The sequence below is a fragment of the Mesoplodon bidens genome (assembly GCF_964165515.1).
Source record: "Mesoplodon bidens genome assembly, chromosome: 16".
NCBI lineage: Eukaryota > Metazoa > Chordata > Mammalia > Artiodactyla > Ziphiidae > Mesoplodon > Mesoplodon bidens.
This window is the reverse complement of record NC_138173.1, coordinates 12,741,273-12,765,739: the sequence shown is the minus strand read 5'-3', so window position 1 is coordinate 12,765,739 and position 24,467 is coordinate 12,741,273. Positions and strand designations below refer to the sequence as shown.

At 44.6% G+C, this 24,467-nt stretch overlaps 2 protein-coding genes across 13 annotated transcripts in view; both read right to left on the bottom strand.

Annotated features, from left to right (window-relative positions):
- The window catches only part of ADHFE1 (alcohol dehydrogenase iron containing 1), a 34,518-nt gene extending 22,925 nt beyond the window's left edge, over window positions 1-11,593 (bottom strand). Inside the window, exons 1-8 of one of the 12 annotated variants that reach the window (XR_014017742.1) lie at window positions 11,520-11,578; window positions 9,721-9,786; window positions 5,125-5,162; window positions 3,266-3,312; window positions 2,266-2,379; window positions 1,674-1,727; window positions 1,135-1,289; window positions 792-988 (exon numbers count right to left, since the gene is read on the bottom strand). Coding sequence is in view for 9 of the 12 variants with exons in the window: in XM_081258307.1 (XP_081114433.1) it covers window positions 792-988; window positions 1,135-1,289; window positions 1,674-1,727; window positions 2,266-2,379; window positions 3,266-3,312; window positions 5,125-5,162; window positions 9,721-9,779 (664 nt within the window). In the remaining 3 variants the exon portion in view is untranslated. Of the gene's footprint in view, window positions 1-791; window positions 989-1,134; window positions 1,290-1,673; window positions 1,728-2,265; window positions 2,380-3,265; window positions 3,313-5,124; window positions 6,261-9,720; window positions 9,787-11,519 lie in introns of those variants that run through there. The other 11 variants (XR_014017743.1, XR_014017744.1, XM_081258307.1 and 8 more) reach the window with 11 other exon arrangements.
- A 1,453-nt stretch (window positions 11,594-13,046) lies between these two features.
- On the bottom strand, window positions 13,047-14,994 carry RRS1 (ribosome biogenesis regulator 1 homolog). The gene has a single exon (XM_081258727.1). It carries the CDS (start codon window positions 14,890-14,892, stop codon window positions 13,795-13,797), a length of 1,098 nt encoding a protein of 365 aa, XP_081114853.1. The 5' UTR covers window positions 14,893-14,994; the 3' UTR covers window positions 13,047-13,794.
- Between the last annotated feature and the right edge of the window lie 9,473 nt (window positions 14,995-24,467).

The following is a 24,467-nucleotide window of genomic DNA, read 5'->3' as shown; positions in this document are numbered from 1 at the left end:
GGGGTGGTGGGATGAATTGGGCGGTTGGGATTGACACGTATACACTAATATGTGTAAAATAGATAACTGATAAGAACCTGCGGTATACAAATAAATTAATTAAATTAAATTAAATTGTAAAAAAACCTGATATCTTCCGGCTAGTACATTTTAGCTGTAAGACTTTAGACAGTGATATGCTGACAGCCATAAAATGGGAGGGAAGACAAGACAGAAAGATCCCAAGGTCCGTGTGGAACAGACAAGCGATCCTAATTTGGATGTGCGTGTCTGTGCCCTGGCAGCCACAGAGCAGGTGTCGCCCAGAGTGACGAGGCCACGCTGGCCACATGTCCCAGGGCAGAGACAAAGCCCCAGGTCAGCTGAGGAGCCATTAGGTGGAAGAAAGGGTTGAGTCAACATCAGAAAAATAAAAGGGAACGTTCCCCTTAGACTCCACAGTGCCTGGCAAAGTGGGACAAAACCGAGAGGGGCTCAGAAGACAAACCTGCCCACAGGAGGATCTAATAATCTATAGACGATGACCTTCCCTTCTCTTCCACATAGTGACTTCGTAGCTTAACTCTGCAAACTTTCCTACTACTGACCCAAATTTTCTCTGTCTGTGCAATAATGAAACTCAGAATTTTAAAGATGAATGAATTGCTCGCTGTTTCGATCTCCAAACGAGGTACTATATGGAAATGAAGAAATCAGGAAACTTTGGAAAACATACACCCCAAAATTACTGGCTTGTGTCTTTCCTGAGGCCTTTTGCCAGTTGCAAAATAAAAGAGACAAACAGTCTTTACCTGCAATCAGAGGCTTAAGAGGCGCAGTCACAGGCTTTCCCTTCCCAATGGGGGCATTGACGTAGTCCAGGAAATCAGAGTCAGGGCTGGATGCATACAGATTAGCGGCTTTGCAGGTGTCTATGGTGGAGCCGCCACCCATGGCCACGTAGGCATCAAAAGCTCCCCTTCTGGCAAATTCAATAGCTTCCATGAAGCTTGGAGAAGGGAAAATAAAGGCCATATGTCGGGTTTTTCAGAAATAAATTGCCGAGCCATTAAATAAGGCCTGGGGCAAGTTTCAATCAACATTGGTATGTGTTGACTTCTGCTTAAAGTAAATTTAACGACAATCAAAGAATACCTTCTATCGGTTGGTTCCACCCTCACATTATCATAAACCTTAAAGTTTATGCCATTCTTCACTAAGGAATCCATCACTGTCTGTACAGGAGGGAGTTGGGAGAGGTTCTTGTCTGTCATCAAACAAACATTTTTAGCACCCATGTTTTGTAGGTCCTACAGTAACAAAAGTAATGTATAAGTTAGGTTTGATTACACTAGATACTTCTGGCAAACTTAACACTGAGTCCAAAACAAAAGACTCAACTGCTGTCGATTTGTATTTGTTTTAAAATACACAGGGACTTCCCTGGTGGTGCAGTGGATAAGGCTCCGCACTCCCAATGCAGGGGGCCTGGGTTCGATCCCTGGTCAGGGAACTAGATCCCACATGCATGCTGCAACTAAGAGTTCGCATGCCACAACTAAGGAGCCCGTATGCTGCAACTAAGACCCGGCGCAACCAAATAAATAAATATGTTTTTTAAAAAGCCTAAATAAAATAAAATAAAATCAATGTAACGTTTATAGTAGAAGACTGTAGAAATCTTAAATACTTGCCATGCCCACTTCCTTTGTAACTCCTGCTCCATATCTAATATTTGAAACAGCCATCTGAAAATAAAAAAAGATTTAGGTGATGGGTGTTTAGGGAGTTGGTCATTTCACTTCTAAAACCCTGAAATGGTTCCCCATTGTCTAGAGAATAAAGTATATATTCCCCAGCATGGCCTTCTAGGTCATCACATCTGGCCTCACATTCATCATACTTCTTTAAGCAAACGATGGCTCCAGTCACACTGGAATTATGTATTTTTTCCCAAATATATCACAATCTCTCAATTGCTCCCTCAGCTTGAAATGCTTGCCTCTTCTTGCCTCCACACTTAAATGAACAAATATCTACCTATTTTCCAACGTAAATGGTGTCATCTTTGTGTAGTTTTAGTGCCTTCATTCACTCCTCCAACCATTCATCTATCCAACCACCCTTGCATGCGTGTATCCATCCATCCATCCATCCATCCTCCCATCCAACCAACACTACTGAGTGTCTGCTATGTTCCAGGATGTGCTAGGCTCTGGTAACACAACTATGAACAAGAGGAACATGGCCTCATAAAGTTTACAGCTGAGAGAAGAGCTTTAATACCAATGCATGATGGGTCGCTTTTGGCCTGAAGACTTGTTTGATCTTTGTTTGATGGATGTTATGTTTAAATTTCTTCTCTTTTTTTTTCTTGGTTTCGATAATGACTCTTATTATCTAATTAAAAATAAAAAGCAATGTGACCATCTGGATTTCTATCTCTCTTGAATCATCGGGCAGCACCGGGCTGCATTCCAGTGTGGCTGCAATCACAGGGGGCTGAGGGCAGGCTGCACCCTTGAGATGGGCCTGTGCTCTCAGCAAACTCAGCACCGTCCTCCCCTAGCCTGCTCCTGGAATGACTAACTGTCAGGCCTCTGGTCACATTTTAATTTATGACCCCTGAACTAGGAGGAGACAGGGATTTATACAAATAATTATGTAATTACAGTATGATAAAAATTCATCGGAATTAACTGTTCTGTTATTCTTGCTTCAACCAATTACTTGAACCTCTTTTGGGGTTTTTTACAAAACTAAAGGAGATTTATCATACAACATATAAGTTGGAGAGTTCGTAGAACTGGGAATTTGCTCTGTTTTAATGGCTGTACAGAAAACAGTATTCTACACATTACTCGTGTTATCAGAAGATTTATATTCCATTATCCTGACAAAGTACTTTGCTAAATAGGTGCTGATCAAATAATAAGGTTAGGGAACATCTATTAATAACAGACTTCAAGTGAGATAATAATGCATTAGCAGGGCTTCCCTGGTGGCGCAGTGGTTGAGAGTCCGCCTGCCGATGCAGGGGACATGGGTTCGTGCCCCGGTCTGGGAAGATCCCACATGCCGTGGAGTGGCTAGGCCCGTGAGCCATGGCCGCTGAGCCTGCGCGTCCGGAGCCTGTGCTCCGCAACAGCAGAGGCCACAACAGTGAGAGGCCCGCGTACCGCAAAAAAAAAAAAAAAAAAATAATAATAATAATGCATTAGCAAAATACTCTGATTGCATTTCTTTCAAGTCATTCATAAAAGAAAGAAAGAATGATTAAATCTACCTCAAAGGCATAATCTGTTGTTTTCCCAGAAGGTGAAAGTCCAGGAGCTAGAAATGTAAAAATTAGCATCAGAGTAGGCCTCAAAAACAGAGCAAAAATTTTGTCATTTGATAGTGAACTGGATTTTCAGCAGTGAATATAAACATTTCCCTTGAAGCCTTACCTAAAATACATTTTTCAGGTTTCATTGTTGCCTATTAGATTAAAATTAAAACCTGCATTTTAAGAGAATGTTATGCTAGCTTGATGCAGATTGTGTGAAAATAAAGTTACTTAAAATCTTTTCTCCGTTGAAATTAAGATATACTTTTGAAAACATAATGTGTAAAAATCCACTAGAAAAAAATCCTCTAGACTCTAGAGTTCAATTATTATTAGGGAACAACTATTAGTAAAGTCATTAATTAGAGTCCTGCTTACACTTATAGCAACTGTAATAATTTATTTAAATTAAGATTTTCTCTATGGGGGTACTTATCACAGTGAGATATTTATATTTCTCAAGCTTATACATGTAAACTATTTAGTTTTCTTTGGGAAATTTAAAAATTTTTATAAACTGATATTTCTTTACAAAATATCAGGTTTAGTTATGGCAAAAATGATTTTCTGTTATATTGGAACAATAAGAGGGCTCTACTTAGTGGGTTTTATCTTTGTTTTCATCTATTTATTTGAACAGTCTTTCAATAAGATTGAAAAAAGTCTACAGAACAATTTTTATTACCTTTTTTTTTTTTTTTTTTTTTTTACAAGACAAAGAGACCACAACGGGACAAAAATCTACCTTTGGCAAGGGTATCCTTAATCCAAATTTCTTTGATCTCAACAGGCTTTAAAGAAATAATCTATTACTCCTGTTACTAAAATTTAGGAAAAGACATAAATTGGATCCTAGAAAACACTGAGATTATCTTTCTCTAAATTACTAATTTTATAGTCCCAAATAGGAAAATTACTGATTCTTTGTTGAAACCAATTAAGAATTGCAGAAAATCAGCTGAAGACAAAATTCTGCATGTGTCCATGAGGGCCTGGAAGGCACGGCATGCTTCTGCTTAGTGGATGGCTGTTAATGACTGGGGTGGGGTTGGGGAGGTCCCTTGGCTGGTCCTGAAGGATGAGTCAGTCTCTAGGCAGGAAAAAGCCCTCAGTTAGTTATTCTATCTGTTCTAATCCCAACAGCCTTCTTTGTGAGTTTCTGCTTAGGATCCTGTGTGGGCAGGCCCCTCCCTTCCATCCCTTACCACTGTTTAGATTTGACCTTTTCTCCTAAGAGGTGAAATCTGTTTTTGTGTCAGTATAATTCATGTGACATTCTGAGGGCACGTTAAGCTACAATGAGCTGCCCACTGCTCTGTGGACAATGGAGTTGGTAAGAATTAAGATGTTTGTAGGAACTGAAAACTTTTGTCATTTTTAATTATTAAGAAATAGAGTGTTATTTTAAAAATTGATCCAAACAAATTTTTTCCTTCTGGGAACCGCATTGTTCTTCAGACTCTTCTTTGGGGATGTATTAGCACCTTTCAGAGATTGCCTCTTGATTAATTCTGTTTGATGAACTCAGACAACCCTAAAATCCTATTTATGTCACCACTTTTAGCTTTGGCAAATAATTCTGTTTAAAATAGAAAGACATTGTAAATAGCATTAAATACATATTTGAGCCAAAAACATAATCAGTAGCATACATTCAGCTGAGATAGTATAATTAGAACTGCATACTACCAATTTCAAGTGAAAATTTTCACCAATCTTCCTATCACATGCCTTGATTCTCTTACTTTACAGTTTGCCCAAATGTATTGCCAACAGTGGAAACCGAAATTGTGGCCAAACACAAAATGTATTATTACCTTGGGAGTAAGTATGAGAATGACTTGGGCACTGGCATCTAGGGAAACGAAAAGAAAAAGTAGCGTGAAACCAGAAAACCAGAATATAAGAAGCCTTAAAGTAACACACATTGCATTCTGGTCTTAAGAGGCTATCAGAGTAGTAGCTACGGCAAACACCCCACGATAGAAAAAGCCAGAAATCACCATGGACAAAAAGTTGACTCAGAGTCTTCCCAGCATTGTAGGATCGTTCTTCCACTTATTTCTCAAGCTATAGTTAAATGCGGGGAGCTGGGATGAGCGCTCTGGGGCTACAGGAAGGTTTAAGGGAGGGTGCCTCGCCCCCGTCCCCACCGGCAGGCCAGGCGAGGCCCCGGGGCGGGCGCTGGACTCCCTCCGGCATCGCCCGAGGGCCTCTCCGGCCGGGGACCCGAGGCCTCGCTGCGCGCTCTCCCAAAAGACTTCTGTCCGCTTCCCGGCTTCCTCGGGTTGATTCCCGGCGGCCGCTGCCGCCTCGGGACCTACATGAACGCAGCAACTCGCAAACCCATTCTGGCGACTCCGGGGGACGTGAGGAACGGGCGCGGAGAGCTATAGGACTGAGGCCTTGGCTTTTTGCTGGCTGTCCACTGGAGACTGCCCTCAGTTCCTAGATGGCCCCTGGAATTCCTGGGCCAGCAAGGCCACTTGCTTCATCAAGTCAGCAAGGAGAGTCTCCAGAGCGAACCTGCTAGCAAGATGGAATCTCATATAACGCAAGGCGTACACAGAGGAAGATCATGTGAAGGCGCAGAGAGAAGACGGCCATCCACAAGCCAAGGAGAGAGACCTCAGAAGAAACCAACCCCGCTGACACCTTGATCTCAGACTTCTGGCTTCCGGATTTGTGGAAGAATAAATTTCTATTGTTTAAGCCCCCCCCAAAAAAGATGGGGTCTCAGCTCTTCCTAGGTTAGGAGCTTTGGCCAAATTGACCCAGTGTAAACTACTCGCACCCTATCCCCCCATCCTTCTCCCCCGGAACTTCCCGTGTTATTTTCCCGTTGTCTTCAGGGTGTTTCGTCTTTCTTCCAGCAGCCTTTGGGCCGTTTCCTCCGGAAGCCCTCAGTGGGCCTGCAGGCCACCCTGGTCATCACCTCGCGCCTCCGTCCCTTCTCGGCTCCGCCTGCTTGGCCCCTCCCCGGCCCCACCCTCCGAGTCCGCATAAATTACTGTCACACCTACTGTCACACCTGTCACCTTCTTCTCGCCGAATCCCTCACCCCGGCTCAGTTCTCAGTCCGCTCCTCTACGGATATCCCACGCCCTCCTCTTTCGAGACTTTCCCTCCCTTGACCTCCGTATCCCTTCCTGTCCTGGTCGCCTCCGATTTCTTGGACGGTCTCTTCTCCGGCTTCTCTTCCTGCTGTTCGCCATCCGACTGAGCCTCGCAAAAGGGTTTATGCTTCTCTCTATTGCCCAGGGGACCCTGTCCCGGTGGGTCCAGTAGGTACGTGCGTGCATACCACCCCCCTGTCCCCCGCCTGCAGACTTAGAATGAACACATCTGAGAGGGGAAAGGGGGAAGGAAAGAAGGAAAAGGGTTAAACTCAATGACGGGCAAGATCTCAAAAACTGTGAATTAAGTGAAAGCGGGCGTGGGCGGGTGTGCGCGCCACCATGAGCGGAGGCTGCCATCTGGTGGGCACGGCTGAGAACGCCACGTGGAATGGTTTCCCAACAGCATCCCGGCGGGTCTGAGCCATTTGCCCGCTCCCGCAGGAAAACCGGTATTAGGCAAGTCCCTGGCGTTGTCCTTCACAAGGCACACTACTTTCGAGGTCTTTCCCTGCTTTACGCCCCTCCAGGACACGAAAAGAGACTCAAAGGGAAGGAAAAATCCAAACTTGAAGCTATCCAACACGAAGGACTGTGGGAGCACAGGCTTCCTTCCACCCATCTCCTCTTCTTTTTATTATATATTTTTCAAGTTTTCAGGCTACCTCAATTCATCATTCCTACTCCTTAGTTGTGGTCTGAATCCCACCCCCTCTTGCTTTCTTGGGACCTCCCTCTGTTCTGTATGTCCTAGCCTTCCCCCTTACTTGATCCTTGTCAGCATATTTAAGAGTTTCATGCTTAAAACTCTCAACCTCTTAACCCCTCTGGCTTGCTTGCTCACCTCTGGTTCTCTCCTCCTCGCCTACATCCACTGACTCCACTTCCTTTTCTCCCACGCATCCTTGGCCCCCTGAAATCCGCAGGGTTAGAGCAAGGCTCTTATCTACCCGCCATCTGGCTCTGGCACGATTATTCTGGCTTCCCTCCTGGTATTATTAATAAACTGGCCACGGTCTTAGCAAAGGCCAACCTCTCCCCTGTGCACTAAACGTCAGCCCTGCTCAGCGACTCAAAACATCACTACCAACGGTTCTTCCTTTCCTCTCCTGCGTCATCAAAATCCCCCTCCCCCCAAATCTGATCCATCAGTAGGAAAGTGTTGACTTCCGCATATTAGACCAACCATCATCCAACAACTGTAGTCCCTTCAGCCGACTACACCTGCTCTCTCCAATTTCTCTTCTCCCATTCTCTCTGGACCATCTTCCAATGAGCTTTTGCCCCATGTCTCCACTGACAAACTTACCAGGTCACTAAGGCCCTCCCCTCGGTGCTAATACACCACGCAGTTCTCAGTTCAGACCTGTCATTTTCATCCTCCCGTTCACTCCCTCCTCCCTGGAAATACTTTCTTCCCTTGGTTTCCAGGACACAATTCCCTGGTTTTCTTCTTACTGCACTGGCTGCTCCTGGCCTAGTTTCTTTTCATGCTCTTGACTCTAAATGCTGGAGGGTCCCAGCGTTCAGCCCGTAGATCCTTCTCTTTTCTTTCCACACTCACTCACTCCCCGAGTGACCTCACCTGGTCCCCATGGCCTGGATCACCTTTTATGTTGATGACTCCCACTTTAATCTTTCTGTTTAGACCTCTCTCCTGAACTCCAGAATCAACTTCCTACTCGACATCGTCACTTGAATGTCTATTAGGCGTCTCACATTTTCCCTAAAACTCAGCTCCTGGTCTTCCCCTCAAAGCCTCTTCCTTATCCCAGCTTAATGACAACTTCAACTTTGGTTGTTTAGGCCAGAAACCTTAGGGTCATCCTTGGCCACCCCGACATGCCCACCGTGTCTCTGACCTCATCTCCTTCTCGCTCAGTCTGATCCAGACACCTTGTTCTGAAACCATGCCAGGCATGCTCCACCTCCAGATACGTCCCCAGAGAGCCACGTGGTTTGCGCCCCCCTTTCACTGGTCCTTCTGCAACAGTTACTTCCCCAGTGAGTGTGCTGAGCTGAGCCCCAAAGCTGTTCCGGTCCTAATCCCTGGACCCTGTCAATATTACTTTGTGTGGCAAGAGGGACTCTGCAGATGTGTTAAGGATCTTGAGATGGAGAGATTATCCGGGATTATCTGAGTGGGCCCTAAAGGTAATCACGGTGTCCTTCTGAGAAAGAGGCAGAGGGAGATTTGACACAGAAGAAGGCAATGTGACCGCTGAAGCGAGATGCTACGTTGCTGGTTGTGAAGATGGAGGAAGGGGCCACCAGCAAAGGAATGCAGGCGCTGCAGCTCTAGAAGTTGTTAAAAGCAAGATAATGGACTCTGCCCTAGAGCCTCTGAAGGGAATGTGGCCCGGCCAACACCTTGATTTGGGCCCAGGAAAACTGATTTTGGACTTCTGAACTCCAGAACTGTAAGATAATAAATGTGTGTTGTTTTAAGCCACTAAGTTCATGGTAATTGGTTACAGCAGCCACAGGAAACTGTAAGTAGTTGAAGTTTTCTGTCTTTAAAATTGCATCCTCTCCTCCAACACCGCATCTCCCTTTGCTTTCTCTTTCTCTTTAGTACCTAGCTGCATCAAATATACTCTAAGTTTTACTTACTAGTTTATTGTTTATTATCTGCCCTGCCTGACCGCCCCTCCCCCCCCACACACACTTAAGTCCCACGGATGTTAGGCTGCTTGGTTCCCTGCGGTACCCTGGGGACAAGAGCACTGCAAACTGTCCTTCCCTCCTTCCCTTCCTTCCCCTCACCTCTTTTGTCACCCCTCCTATCCTTTAATGCTGGTTCCTTTTCCAGCAGACAGAGTGCAAATCCTGTGCAAATCCAAGTGCCTTAAGAGGCCAGCAGGTAACGGAAATGAGGCCAGAGCCACTGGCGTCAGCACAGCTGCTGTGTGTGTGGACTGAGTGGTGGGCTGCCCTGGGGTGGAGGGAGTTGTCTCTCAGGAAGCTGGAGTGCTGCCCTGCCCAAAGCAGGTGGGCACAGCTTCACCTCAGCTCTGGCACACTTTCCCTGGGCAAAATGTGGGCCCAATGATACCATTTCCCAATTTTCCAAGATTTTTACCTGCAATCTCTCACTTTCTACATGGGATTAAAAAAAAAAATGCAAAGAACAAAGCACCACACAGTGCTGCTCCCCAGGACTTCATCCTCAGCCCTTTTCTTCTAGGAATACAGTTTGTCAAGGCCTTTGCTTCTATATCCACGGTGTCAACTGCCCTCTATATGTGGGTGTGTTTCCAACTCGCTCCTGAGCTCCAGAACGATGTATTCAATTACCTGCTCGGGGTCTTCACCTGGATGTACGTGAGGCATGTCCAACTCAAAATGATTATCATCTTCCTCCTAAAGTTTACAGTCCCTACGTTGGTAAATGGCCCCACTGTTTACCGATGCCCCAGCCAGAAACCCCCACTTCTCCTGTCTCACTAATCAGATACAAAATCCTGCTGATTCTAACCAATTTTTCTTACACCTCCATATCTCTTACATCTACTCTCTTGTACCAACTGCCGCTCCTTGGTGCCTTTTAGCTGGAGCCTGACAATTACCTCCAGTCTTTCCTCTCCACTGCCACCAGAAAGCTTCAGCTTAATTCTAATCATGCCACCCTCCTTTGCATGCAGCTATTCCAAAAACACGTTCTACATGACATTGGTTCCAAGGGATATGAATGGGGTTGCTTGATAAAGAGTTCTGTGATGACACAGGTTTAGAACAAAGAGTTTAAATACAGCTAAACTTTTTGTTTCTTTTCTTCCCTGCAGGAGTTCTCAGTGCCCTTTGTGTGCTGACCTATATCCTGACTCTCCATAGGGTGATGCAGCAGTTGGTTAGTTTCCCAAACTTATCTGGCCATGGGATTCTTTTTTCATGGGGCATCTCAAAGAGTATGTTTCACAGTGAGGACTATTGCTTCAACAGCTTTCTATTATCTACAGGACACAATTAAAATTCCTTAGCATAGGACTGAGAACAAGGACAGTGAAGCCAGAACACCTGGGTCCAGATTATGGGTGTGCCACTTGCTTAGTGTATGACACTGGGCAAATTATTTTTCTCCGTGCCTTTATTTCTTTATCTGTAATAGAAGGATAATAATACAGCTTGGCATAGCGTTGCCGTAAGGATTAGAGTTATTAGTAGTAGTACATGTAAAGTGTGTAGGACAGCGCCCTGTGCTTGGTAAGTGCCCAGTAAATTTGGCTACTTTCTAATTCATGGTCTTTCGCCATCTGTTTTTTCTTTCCTCACGTCCTCCTATCATGGTAGGTCCAGTCTTTAGCTACTTTTAGATCCTGGAACTACGGCTTTTGCCTCTGGTGTTGCTCTTCCCTTTGCCTGAAATTCCTCTCTAGTCCCCTCCTTCCCCCTATTTATCTCCACCTGTTAGCTCATTTTTTCCCCATGTGTTCCCAGGCGGACTTGTGCACCTGCACATTCAACAAGTATTTATCAGGCAGCTACTATGTACCCGGCATTTTTGGAGGGCGAGTCAGACGTGTCATAACGTTTAATACCCTGACTGCCCTGTACATGCCGGGGAGTCAAGCTCCTGGTGATTTCTCTCATCCCTCTCTCTTCTACAGCCTCTGTCCGCTGTATTCTGTAGAGGCCCGTTTCACTCCTGTCCGCTCATGCAATTCCCTGCTAGACTTTGCTGCAGAGTCTTTCGTCTTTGTATCCCCGGCACCTAGAACAGTTTTGGGCACATTACATACACCCGATACATATGTGTTGATTGGATACATGCATTTCTCTGGGTCACTGTTCCAAGCTCTCCGCTGCCTGCGTAGATCTGGGACCAGGCGCTCTCCTCTCTGGGCCTTACTCTCCTAAACCGCAGATCAGGCAGAGGAAAAGCAGCCTCATCGCCCCGCGCTTGGCCGGTTGGCTGCTTGGCTGCTTGGTACACAGCGCCGTCCAGGCCGCCGCGCACTGCGGTACCCGGTCCCCAAATTCTCGAAAGTGACACGACGAAGAACGTGCCGGCCCGAGCGAGTTGCTCCCCGGGGGCTGCGTGGGCTCGGCCGCACCCTCCGATCCCCTGCCCGCCAGCGCGCGCCGCCCGCACTCACGCTGCGCGTTGCAGTTGCCTCAGCAAGTGCGCGACCTTTTCGCGAGAAGCGGCCATGGCTGCGCGGAGTGCTCCTCCGCGGCCCCGCCCCCCCCGCCGCCGGCCAATCCCGGCCGCCGCCTCTCCTCCGCCGCCCCCCCGCGCCCCCGCGCCGCGGTCTCCGGCCCCAGGGACAGCCCTTGGCGGAGGACCATTTTCCCACCAGTCGGAACTACGACTGCCCCGGCTGCAAAGTCTCACCGTCCACCTTTGAAATTGCCACACAGGTAACTGCTCCGTAGGGATTTGGGGTACTTTCCTAAGTCTCTAACTATTTCACAAGTCGGGGACGTGGGGAAAAGGAGAAACAAGGGCATTCTTTTTCCACTCTGACTCCTTTAAAATGCTATTTTGGCTTCTCAAGAGTATTTTCAGAATAAATTAAGACACTGCATTTAAATTTGTTTTAATGGTAAACAAGAACTTTGCAAAAAGCCCGAGGTTTTTTTTTTTTTTACAAGGCCAGTATTAGTGTCCAACTGCTAGATCAAGTCACAAAACAAAAGCCAGAAAAATTCCCAAACAAAACAGTAACAACAACAAAAAATCCGGGACAGCTGAGAAGAATTTAAAAGGTGTTAAATGGTCTATGAATGGTTTGGCTTTTGATGAAGTCGTTCAGGATACCAGTAAAATGGTTTTATCAGTAGTTAAAAAGTTTCCACGGTTATGTGGGAAGGGAGGGCCAGGGTTTAGAAGCTCCAAGTTTCCAGGTCCCAGTGGAAACAATGGTCAATGATGGCAGAGTTAACTTTATCACAAAGTATTTTAAGACAGTTACAATTGAACATCTGTGTTTTAGTAACCTATTATGAAATCTGAATTAATCTTTTCTTTCATAGCAATTTCTAAAAGTAACAAAGATGAGACAACAGTGAAAAAATGAGAGACAAACGATCTCTCAATTTTAATTTCCTATCAATTGTCAGACCAAAAAGCAAGAGTAGAGTGGCTCCTCAGACCTCTAACAGCAGCAAAAAAGCGCTAACCAACCCCCCCCAACCATTCTAGATGTACTATGAATCCTTTTCAGGAGATATTTATTTTTACGAAGATGAGTTACTGATACCAATTAGGGAAGGAGACCCAGAATAGCTGTAAACATTTCACCTCCTAATCAAACCAGCTCAGGTCAATTTGACAAATTAATCAAAAGATAATGTTCCAAGTAAGCACTTTGTGAGTTTCCTTCTCTCTTCCCCAAACAGACCTACTTGAAGCTTTAAAAAAACTGGGGACATAAATGTTGATAAAGCTTTAAGTATAAAATTAGGATTAATGAGGATTATTATTATTATTATTTTTTTGTGTGTGGTACGCGGGCCTCTCACTGTTGCGGCCTCTCCCGTTGTGGAGCACAGGCTCCGGATGCGCAGGCTCAGCGGCCACGGCTCATGGGCCCAGCCGCTCCGCGGCATGTGGGATCTTCCCGGACCGGGGCACGAACCCGTGTCCCCTGCATCGGCAGGCGGACTCTCAACCACCGCGCCACCAGGGAAGCCCATGGATTATTACTATTACTTAGTGAAGCCCCAATTTATCATTTACAGCAAATGTTTTCAGTGTTGAAAGAGGCACCAGTTGTACTACACTTTCAATATTATATCTGATACCAAAAGAAGTATGAGCTTTTCTAATAAAAGTGGTCTCACTGAAATCATAATTTAGCTGCTATGTTTTCTAGAAAGTAAATGAAAATAATCTGTGCCAGGTATCCAGGTCACAAGCTTTACTTAAGATTTGTACCAGTAGCCAAAAATTTAAAAGCAACATTACATAGACACTTTTATTAAATAACCTTTACAACAGTTCTGAAAATGTAACCTTTCTGTCCCTCTCCTTTGATAAATACACAAGCTTGTTATCAAAATAATGCAGATACCAATCTATTAAAAGTCTCTGAAATATGACCAACTCTCTCCCTTACACCCCATCCAAAGTTTAAAGAGAAAAAAAAAAGGCTATTTAAAAACAGAACGAACTCCTAGTTTAAACAAATTCTTTCCAATTCGTATGTCCTTAAATACATCCTTTAATCTCCAGCAAAAGTTTTGGCTGTGGGAAATGCATTAATTTGTCGAATCAAACATTTACAACCATCTTCAGAGGAGGCAAGCCTAGCCCTTTAACCTGAAGCTCGATGCAGGCAGCGGCCCCATCTTCTGTATCCCCCTACTGTACCTAGAACTTAACATTAAGTACAGTTCTTGGTTTACAAGCAGGTCCGAGGGTGAAATTTACTTCCTCCTCTTTCCTCCTTGGTGTTGCCCTCCCTTTCTCTTGCCACTCAAGCCAGGACGCCCGGAATTCATCTTGCCTCCCAAGCCCCCTTTCCTCTTCCCTCCTTGGCTGGGCGGGCCCCCTTTCCTCTTACCCCCAGGACCCTGTCGGCCCCCCTTTCTCTTGCCCTTTTGAGTCATTTTCCTCCTCTTAGCCGCCTCTTCCTGGTCCTCCTCCCTCATCTGCTTATTGGTGGCCCTCGTAACGTCCAACTGAGGCTTCTTGCTGTTCATTATTCGCAGCATCTCCAACTGGCTCTTTTTCTCGGCTGCAAAGTCCCCGAAAAGAGGCTGAAACTTCCTCTTCTTTCCAGAGCCCCGGGGCGCCTTCTCCTTGGGCAGGAGCTCCTGGAAGCGCCCCACAGAGGCGGTGGAGACCTTGGCCACCTGCACGGCGCGGCCCAGCTCCTCCTTACTCTGGTGTCCGGTAGGGTGCATGCCGGCCGCGCTGGGCAGCTGCATCTTGTGCGCGCGGGCCAGGTTACGCAGCCGGTTCAGCTCGTTCTTAGCCACCCGTTCCTTCTTAGCTTGAATCCGCTTGGCGAACTGGTCCTCCATGGGGTCGGCATTCCCGGGCACCTCAATTAACCATTCCTTGGTGTCGTCGCGGGCGCGCTGGTAGCCCCAGCGGCGGCGCCACTGGCCGCTCCCCTCGTCCCACACCAGATTGGTCTTCTTCTTGGGACGGATGCCCTTGAGGCGCGCAAACTGCTGCCAGCGTGTAAGCGGCCGCGGCCGGGGCACAGGTTTCTCGCGCGGCAGACGAGTGGTGGGCTCCGGCAGCTGCGCCACCAGCGCCTCCTCCACACGATCGGTGGGCAGCTGCCACAGCTGGTTGATGAGCAGCTGCGTGTTGTCCCGCGCCAGGGCCCGCAGCTCGGCCTCCTGCGTGGGTCCCGCGTGCCGCAGCCCGGTCGGAGGGTTCCGGTCCGAGGCCAGCAGGTTACCCAGGTCGAACTCCAGCTCCAGTTCCTTGTGCACCGTGATGCGCTGCAGCTTCTCTGCCTCGTCCCGCTCCGCCTTTGCCAGCAGCTCCTCCACGCTCTGACCCTCCATGGCTCCGGCTCGGCTCCCTCTCTCTGGGAGACAGTTGCAACCACTTCTCTGCCAGCTAGGTTCAAGCCCCGGCACTACAACCACGTGCGGTCGCCCAGACGCTCGTCCCGGAAGAGAAAGCTCTGCTTCCGGGACACCCGGAAGGGACTCACAATGCCGGCGACCCAAGGAAAGGCCGGCAGAGGGCGGTGTTGGAGAGCAAATGGGATTAGAGGCGGCCCTTGGACTCGAGCCCGGATGTAGGCGGAGTAGGCGCGCGGAGTCCAGTTTGCGGTGCATGTTTTGGGGGCCGCAGATTAAGGGGGTCCCGGAGCGACTGTGTTACAGTTTAAGTGTAAGTCAGTTCTCAAGATGTTTAGCCAATCAGCTCTTCTTAGGACTTGACAAATTATTTTTCGCCAGAGCCCTGACCTGTTTATGGGGGTCCGGGGTGTGGGCCGAGAAAGACCCTTCCCACAAATGTACGTAAAGCTACGTGTAGACGAGGGCTTGGTTTGTTTTGGGAGTGAGCGGACCTGGCAGTTAGACCGCCCTGAGTGGGCGAGCTGATATCTGGTCCCCGGAACCCTGGGCCGCATCCTCTGCTAGCTTGTGGCAAAAGAGCGCCGGGCTCTAACGTGAGGCTGCTTGGATTCCCACCTTGACTGCACTAGTGTCTGACCTTAAGCTGTTTAACTTCTTTGGGCCTATTTTAAAACCTGTACGATGGGGATATTAATAGTACCTGCCTCTTAGGGCTGCCATGAAGATAAATGAGTGAGTATGCTTCCAAGGGAGCTTACACAGAGGTCTGGAGCCTATGAGTGCTCAGTAAATGTGAGCTAAGTACCAATTATTATTTAATCTTCATAATGGCTCTGGGAGCTATGCTGAAAAGGCAGTCTTATACAGTGATTAAGCACCAGGTTCTTGAATCAGACTCCTAGAATATGATCTGGGTTTATTGTATCCACATTGGACAGGTTGTTTAACTTAAGTCCTATTCATAAGTTGATAAATTCGAAGCATTAGTTCCTGGTACATAGTAAGCACCATGTTCCAAAGGCAGGCTCAGTAAAATGACTTGTCTAAGATTTTACAACCAGGAAGTGTGGGAGCAGGAGGTATCTTAACTGTGACTTTAAGACTACATACATATTCTCTGCAATGTCTTCTAAGCTCTTGATGCTGGGAAAGTGTGGTCTGTCGACCAGCAGTATAGCATCACCTGGGAACTCGTTAGAGATGTAGAATCTCTGGCCTCACCCCAGATGTAATGATTCAAACCCTTCATTTTAACAAAATATCTAGGTGATGAATATGTACAGTCCAGTGTAGGAGGCACTGGTGATTGTATGGTTTACAGGATTTGTTTTCCTTTAATGGGAAGTTGGGATTAGTGAAGAAGGGATTAGCTGGAGAATTAATCCATAGAAATGGACATAATAGCCGTTAGTTAGGAAATAGATTCCGTTGAGTGTCAGCTAGAGCGGGCTTTAGATACAGCCCCACCTATCACACCTGCCCCCCTGAGTTTGGTCTCTTCTTGAGCTCATTGGCTTTCCTCAGCTCTCCTTTGTTCATTCACTCATCAAACATTTAGTGAGCACATTTTATGCCTCAGGAATTGGGCTCTAATATTCTGTCTTCCTCTTTTCTAAAAGCATTTTAAGATTTGCTGGGGTTTTTCTGAGCCTTTGTCTTAACGCTCAACACCAAGTTTTTAATACCAGTCATCCCTTGGGGCCAAGGCTGGGTCAAAGGTCATATTAGGTAACTTCCTTGACCCTTAAAGTGTTTGGGATTTGCCATAGAAGAGTGTTAAGGACACTGATATGGCTGTTCTGGGCTTGGCTTAGCTTCTGATTCATTCATTCATTTAACAAACATTTGAATGATTACCATGTTTGAGGCACTAGATACAAAGATTAACGAGACCTTATGGAACAGGTTAAGAGAAATTTACAATATGGCATGGTTGGGCCTTAAATAGGAAGTACAATTTAGCTCCTTTGTAGAATTTAGCTCCTTTGTCAATCTTCTGAGTTAGGGAGAAGAAAGAGCAGATGTCGATAGGCGTTGAATGGTATTCTCACTGGATGAAATGCTATTTGGTTCGAATCATATAGGTCAGCTCTTAACCGAACTTTAATTGTTTTATGCTCAAGTGTTTCTTTATAATCCAAGTCGATTTTAATTTCCTTGATGACCAGAGACTGATTTTTACTTCCACTTTGCTGAGCATAGTGCTGGATACATAATAGGTATTCAGTACATGATTGCTTGAAAGAATAAGCCTAATTTCTAAATTAAAAAGGTTGGCTGTTAGATTCAAGGTGCGCAAAACTAGTAAGACCGGGATTTGGGGCTTTAAAAAATATCTTATTGAGGCAGATAGGTATGTGGTAGTCTCCAGCTTGCATTTGTATCATCTTTATGTTGGGCAAGATTGTGCAGTGTTAAGAAAAAGAGAGCTTACCAGGGACGTGCAGATTTATGTGAATATACTATAACAGTACGGCAAAGGGTTGTAAGTATTGTTGTTTCCTTTTGTTGGTTTTTCCCTTTGTCTTTCTTCCTTTGTCCCATTTTGCAGATAGATCCCCAGTGTGGTCATCAGACCCCACTTCTTTTCTCTTTATACCTGCTCTCTATGCCATTTCATCCACTCTCACTGTGTCAGCTGCCACTTCTGTGCAGATGATTCTTAGAGGTACATCTTTCTCCCTTCCTTTTCAGAGCTCTGGACTCAAATCTCCAACCACCTGCTGGGCTCTTCTACCATACTCTAAATTCAGTGTGTCTAAGACTACATAACACATCATCTTCCTGAAAATTTGCTTCTTCCATCATCCATCCACCTTTTTTCCCCTCCAACAAATGTTTATAGAAGGTTTTTCATGGCCAAGGCACTGTGCTGGGCGTTGGGAGTACAACGGTTAGTAAAAACAGGCTCAGTTGATGTAATCATCCATTCTAGTCTAGCAAGGCTTGAACCTATGATGTCATCCTTGGCTTTTCTCTTCCCATCGCTAAATTCAGTCAGTCTAAAAGTCCTGTCAAATTTGTCTCTGTATTGTTCCTTTCTCATTCCCACGACCGTGACCTCACCCCTGGACTGGGACTCTTCTATCTACTTCTCCCGGTCCTCTCTCCACACTGCTCCAGCCCGGGGCTTCCAGCTGCGTGCAGCCAGAGGAGGCAGTGACAGAAGATCAGAGGATGTGAAGAGGGAGAGGTGAGGGCATGTTTGTCCCTAGCCCTCTGTGGTTATTACTGTGGGTTGGCTGGTTCCTCTAAAAGGCCGTAGCTCCAATCAGGCAGCTCTCTCCATGCAACCACCCTCTCCCAGCTACTCTAATTATTCCCCTGGTTCTTGCAGGCCTCAGAGTGGTTATGGCTTTTGCCATCGTAGTCCTATCGTTTGTGAATTTCCTTAAGCCATGTCTACATTCTTGTAGTATTGCCTTAAATTACCCAGCCTGACTGCTGCCTGTTTCCTGCCAGGACCTTGACTGATACCTGGGGACCTATCCCTGGAGCATCCTAAGAGTTTCCTTACTTCGTTCTCTCTTTTTTTTAAAATTTTTATTATTATTATTATTTTTGCGGTACGCGGGCCTCTCACTGCTGTGGCCTCTCGCGTTGCGGAGCACAGGCTCCGGACGCGCAGGCTCAGCGGCCATGGCTCACGGGCCCAGCCGCCCCGCGGCATGTGGGATCCTCCCGGACCGGGGCACGAACCCGTGTCCCCTGCATCGGCAGGCGGACTCCCAACCACCGCACCACCAGGGAAGCCCCACTTCGTTCTCTCTTTGAGCTAGTCTAGAGGATTTATCTTCCACAGATCTGGCCAAATCACTCTTCTCCTCAAAAACTCCCTTCTCTACCTTGTTCTTGGTCTTGGATGTTTGTGATCTGGCCCCAAATTACTCACATGGGATGACACTGCTCCTTATGCTTCTTTTCCAGATATTTCTTACCCACTCCTGTTTTCCATCTTAGCTATTTTCTAGAGCCTTAAGAACTTTTCTCAAGAAAGGCAAAAATGAGGGACAGGACCGAAAAAGCAACAATTAAGTTTTTGTAGCAATGTAACCTATAGGGAGATTCCCCTCCCCCCAACCGTGGGCAAGAAGGTTAAACATGTGAAAGTACTACCTTTCAGCTTCCCTCAAAACACAACTAGTTTGGTCAGTAAAACATTTTTGTAAGCAATTTCTTCCTTCATTCTTTTGATTAACTTAGATTTACTTTCTAAACATTTCTCAGTTGGCCCTTTTTGGTAAAGGAAATCATTAGGGATGATTCAACCATTCTTTAATCCTGCTGTGAACATAGTTAATTTGAGTATTTTTGTCTAGGAAATCCAATGTTCCAGTAATTTGATAAAATAACAGAAAAGGACCCTTAAAACACTTACATTATTTCCACATGGTTCATTTTTAACTGATCTATAATTTAACTTGGAAGTAGTTGAAGTGAAAATTTAATTTTGAAAAGTTCTTAATCATAGATAAAAATCTGCATATTCATGTACTTCAGTTTTAGTCAGAAACCCATACACAAAATCTATTATTTCGTTTTAAAAAGGAAAAAGATGCAGCGTTAAGGTTTTGTGCGGTTAGTGGAGAAGCAGATTGAACATTGTACATTTGCCTAGAAGGAACTTTGGATTTTAGGGCAAAAAAAATGATGGTAACATTTTAGAACTGACGTAAGTTGTTTTGTTCTCTATAAAATACACAATGGTAGCACTTCAGAAAATGGCATTTGCCAAAATCTTAATCACCTGTGAGTTGAGCAAGGGCTGCTGGCTGATGGTTTTCATTCCTGAGACTTCATCACCAAATCCCAAGGGAATGAAATTGGCTTTAGATTTAGAGCTCAATATAAAAATGAAAGAGTGATATACAAAGGAAAGCCAAAGGTCCAGAATTTTACAGATATTTGTACTTAGAGTCCAATAACAGGAAAATTTAGATCCATTTATTATATGATCATTTTCTATTCTGTTTTAACTTACAAAAGTAAAATTGCAATGAGTAAGAAATCTTTTTTGTGTTTTTCTTAAGTCGATAAAATCTGAACAGTTTTTGTAAATGACTTGAAAGTAGATTTACTCCCAATTAGGCAGCTGAGCCCTGAATGCCTTTTCCCTAAAGAAAGCAGCTGCATCACCACACGGCCTTCAATTTGTCTTCGCAGTTATAGACCATGTGTGAACATATACCGATCCGCCAATCAAAATGTTCTTCTAGATTTCCCACATGAGCAATATCAGGAATGAGCAGGGGGCTTCCCTGGTGGCGCAGTGGTTGAGAATCTGCCTGCCAAGGCAGGGGACACAGGTTCGAGCCCTGGTCCGGGAAGATCCTACATGCCGCAGAGAAGCTAAGCCTGTGCGCCACAACTACTGAGCCTGCGCGCTACTGAAGCCCGCACACCTAGAGCCCGTGCTTTGTAACAAGAGAAGCCACGGCAAGGAGAAGCCGGCGCACCGCAATGTAGGGTAGCCCCCGCTCTCTGCAACTAGAGAAAGCCGCGAAGACCCAACGCAGCCATAAATAAATAAATTTATTTAAAAAAAAAGAATGTGCAGGGAAGTTACCCCTGTGCCAAATAAACATTAATTCTTGGCCCTCTTAACCAAAAATTGTTTCTAAACATTATTAACCCATTATTTTTTAGAACATGTCTGTGAAAAATGAAAACAACAGGTGGAAAACCTAAAAAGTATGACCCTATATGTGGTAAATTCTGTAGCGTACACTTTTCTTTTTCTAGGTCTTTTTACTTGCCAGAGGAAGACAGCAAAGGAAGCGATCTCTGAGTGGCAGGTAGGTGTGTGACTGCGTCCTTGTCAGCATCCCAAGAGTGCCCTGCAGCCTAAGCCAGCGCCCTGGGCATCTGGTAATCCAGAAGATCCAGTTGCTTGTGGTGTGTGTACTCTCCCCTAAGGCCTAGGTAGGAGTTATTATTTAGAATGTATAAATAATGTTCCTGGCATTTTCCAGTATTTATTTCAATTGCCTCATTATACAAGATAGTGTGAATTTCAGCTGGGGAGGAAGCTGCCTTCTTATGGTGGTTCCTAGATTCCCTTCTCTGGAAAGCCTGTGGATTTCAAAGGAATCCATGGTTTAGGTCTCAGACTTCAGTTTTTTCATCTGGAAAATGAAGGATTTTGAGTACGTACGTGGCCTTTACAATTCATCTCTATGATCCTTTTCTTTGGTTAAAAAGTTACGCTCTTCAGATGCTCCAATATTACTTTCTTATAAAGTGCTTTCTCTCCTGGTTTTTTTTTTTTTTTTTTTTTTTTTTTTGCGGTATGTGGGCCTCTCGCTGTTGTGGCCTCTCCCGTTGCGGAGCACAGGCTCTGGACGCACAGGCTCAGCGACCATGGCTCACGGGCCCAGCCGCTCCGCGGCATGTGGGATCTTCCCAGACCGGGGCACGAACCCGTGTCCCCTGCGTCGGCAGGCGGACTCTCAACCACTGCGCCACCAGGGAAGCCCTCTCCTGGTTTTTGATTAAAGTTTTTGACTGTCGTATCCATTTACAAATCTCCCCCTCTTCCTGAGTCATTTATCTCATTTCCTAGGCTGGTTGTATGACTCCACATAGTGAAACAGCTTCCTGTGTGCACAAGGAGACTGTGACTACAGATGTGCTAATCAGTTTTTAATAACGTGGAGGCTGATTATTGTGTTTTGTAGGTTATTCATGATGCTTTTCCTTTTTCTTTTTTTCTTGCTTACCGTTAAACTTCTTTGAGAATTGGAAGAAAGGGTAGAGAATGAGCAGAGTATAGATTATTTTACTATTTGTTAGTTGTTCTGGAAAAATTCTTGTAGGTAAGAAGATAGAAGCTATATTTTAAAATATTTATAAAATATTTATATTTATAAAGTCATGTCTGGGAATGAAACATTATGGTGGATTGGCTTTATTTGTATCTTTTCTGGCCTGAGACCTAGAACTGATGATGTTCTTTGATTATTATAATTATAGAAAAGTTTTAAAGAAAGCTTCAAAGTTAACTCCCTCAAATAATAAAATTGGGGCAATTTTGTGTTTCATAGCTTGGTGTTGCTTCAGAGAAAGCTAGTCAGAGAATTTCAATACAAGGAAGGTAAGGTACAGGCACACCTCAGAGAGACGACGGGTTTGGTTCTAGACCACTGCAATAAAGTGAATACTGCAATTAATCAAGTCACATGAATTTTTTTGGCTTCCCAATGCATATAAAAGTTATGTTTAGATAATACTTTAGTCTATTAAATGTGCAATAGCATTATGTCTAAAAAAACAGTGTGCATACCTTAATTAAAAACACTTTCTTGCTAAAAAATGCTAGCCATCATCTGATAACTCAGGTTTGCCACAAACCTTTCAATTGGTAAGAAACAGAATCTGCAAAGCACGATAGAGCAAAACACAATAAAACAAGGTATTCCTATAGAATAAAATATAATAACATTGCTGGCATGTTTAGTAATTATCATTCTGAGAATGAGTCTTGGTGACTTCTGGCCTGATTACCTGGGGACAGATTCCCCAAGGGATCATCATCTCATCTGAAAAATGGGCTAACATTATTTCTCAGTTTTAGAGTTCTATTAGTGGGAGATAAGTTATTCAAACACGCGTTTGTAACGAACTCTTAAGAAGATCTTCTTTTTTCCCCATCAGATTCTCTAAGACCTCTGTGACTCTCTACCCCTCCCCTACAAGGTTGAGAACTAGTGTACTGTAGAAGAGGGAGATAACGAAGGGAGTAACTGGTGGAGATTTTATGGAAAAATAACTTGGCCTTTGAGCCTGCATAGAATTTGAATAGATGGGAGGAGGAAAAGGGTCATTCCAGTAGATGGTAGCGATATGAATAAAGACATGCAGCCAGTATTTATGGAGAAAGTACAATGTATCAGGCAATGATTATTTTTATAAATCTTCACCGTGGGCCTAGGAGGTAGATATTACCAGTATCCTCATTTTATAGATGAGAAGACTGAAGATCATAAGGGTTAAGTAAATTGCCCAAAGTCATGCAGTTAGTAAATGGTAGAACCAGGATCTGCATCTTTGCAGTCTAATTCCAACCCAGCTACGTAAGCATTACCCCATAGAGCTTCCTCTCTCTGGTCCATTAGCAGTTTGCTTGTCTAGGATAGATGATTTGTGTTGTAAGAAATAAGCTAGGTAGGAAGTAAGCTAATAAGCTTGGGTAGATAAGTAGAGCAGTACCAAATGTGGAGCACTTTTAGGATCAAGAGGAAGAATTTGGATATTTTTTCAGTTTTTTAAAAATTGAGATATAGTTAATGTACAATATTATATAAGTTACAAGTATACAGCACAGTGATTCACAGTTTGTAAAGGTTATACTCCAGTTATGGTTATTCTAAAATATTGGCCATCTTCCCTGTGTTGTACCATATATCCTTGTAGCTTATTTATTTTCTACATAATAGTTTGCACCTCTAAATTCCATACCCCTATCTTGTCCCTCCCCTGGTCCCTCTCCCTACTGGTAACCACTGGTTTGTTCTCTATGTGTGTGAGTCTTGTTTCCTTTTTGTTATATCCACTAGTTTGTTTTATTTTTTAGATTCCACGTGTGAGTGATATCACACATTATTTGTCTTTGTCTGACTTATTTCACTAAGCATAATACCCTCCAAGTCTATCCATGTTGTTGCAAATAGCAACATTTCATTCTTTTTATGGCTAAGTAATATTCCATTGTGTGTGTGTGTGTGTGTGTGTGTGTATGTGTATTACATCTTCTTTATACATTCATCTGTTGATGGACACTTAGCTTGCTTCCATATCTTGACAATTGTAAATAATGCTGCTCTGAACATTGGGGTGCATGTATTTTTTCAGATTAGTGTTTTCATTTTTTTCAGAGATATCAGGAGTGGAATTGCTGGGTCATATGGTAGTTGTATTTTACTTTTTTGAGAAACCACCATATTGTTTTCCACAGTGACTGCACCAATTTACATTCCCACGAACAGTGTACAAGAGTTCCCTTTTCTGCACATCCTCACCGACATTGTTATTTGTGATCTTTTTGATGATAGCCATTCTGACAGGTGTGAGGTGATATCTCACTGAGGTTTTAATTTGCATTTCTTTGATGATTAACAGTGTTGAGTATCTTTTCATGTGCCTGTTGGCCATCTGTATGTCTTCTTTGGAAAAATGTCTATTCGGGTCTTCTGCCCATTTTTTAATTGGGTTGGGTTTTTTTTTCTTTTCTTTGATGTTGAGTTGTATGTGCTATTTATATATATATATATATAATTTTTAACATCTTTATTGGAGTATAATTGCTTTACAATAGTGTGTTAGTTTCTGATTTATAACAAAGTGAATCAGCTATATGTATACATATATCCCCATATCTCCTCCCTCTTGCATCTCCCTCCCACCCTCCCTATCCCACCCCTCTAGGTGGACACAAAGCACTGAGCTGATCTCCCTGTGCTATGCGGCTGCTTCTCACTAGCCATCTATTTTACATTTGGTAGTGTATATATGTCCATGCCACTCTCTCACTTTGTCCCAGCTTACCCTTCCCC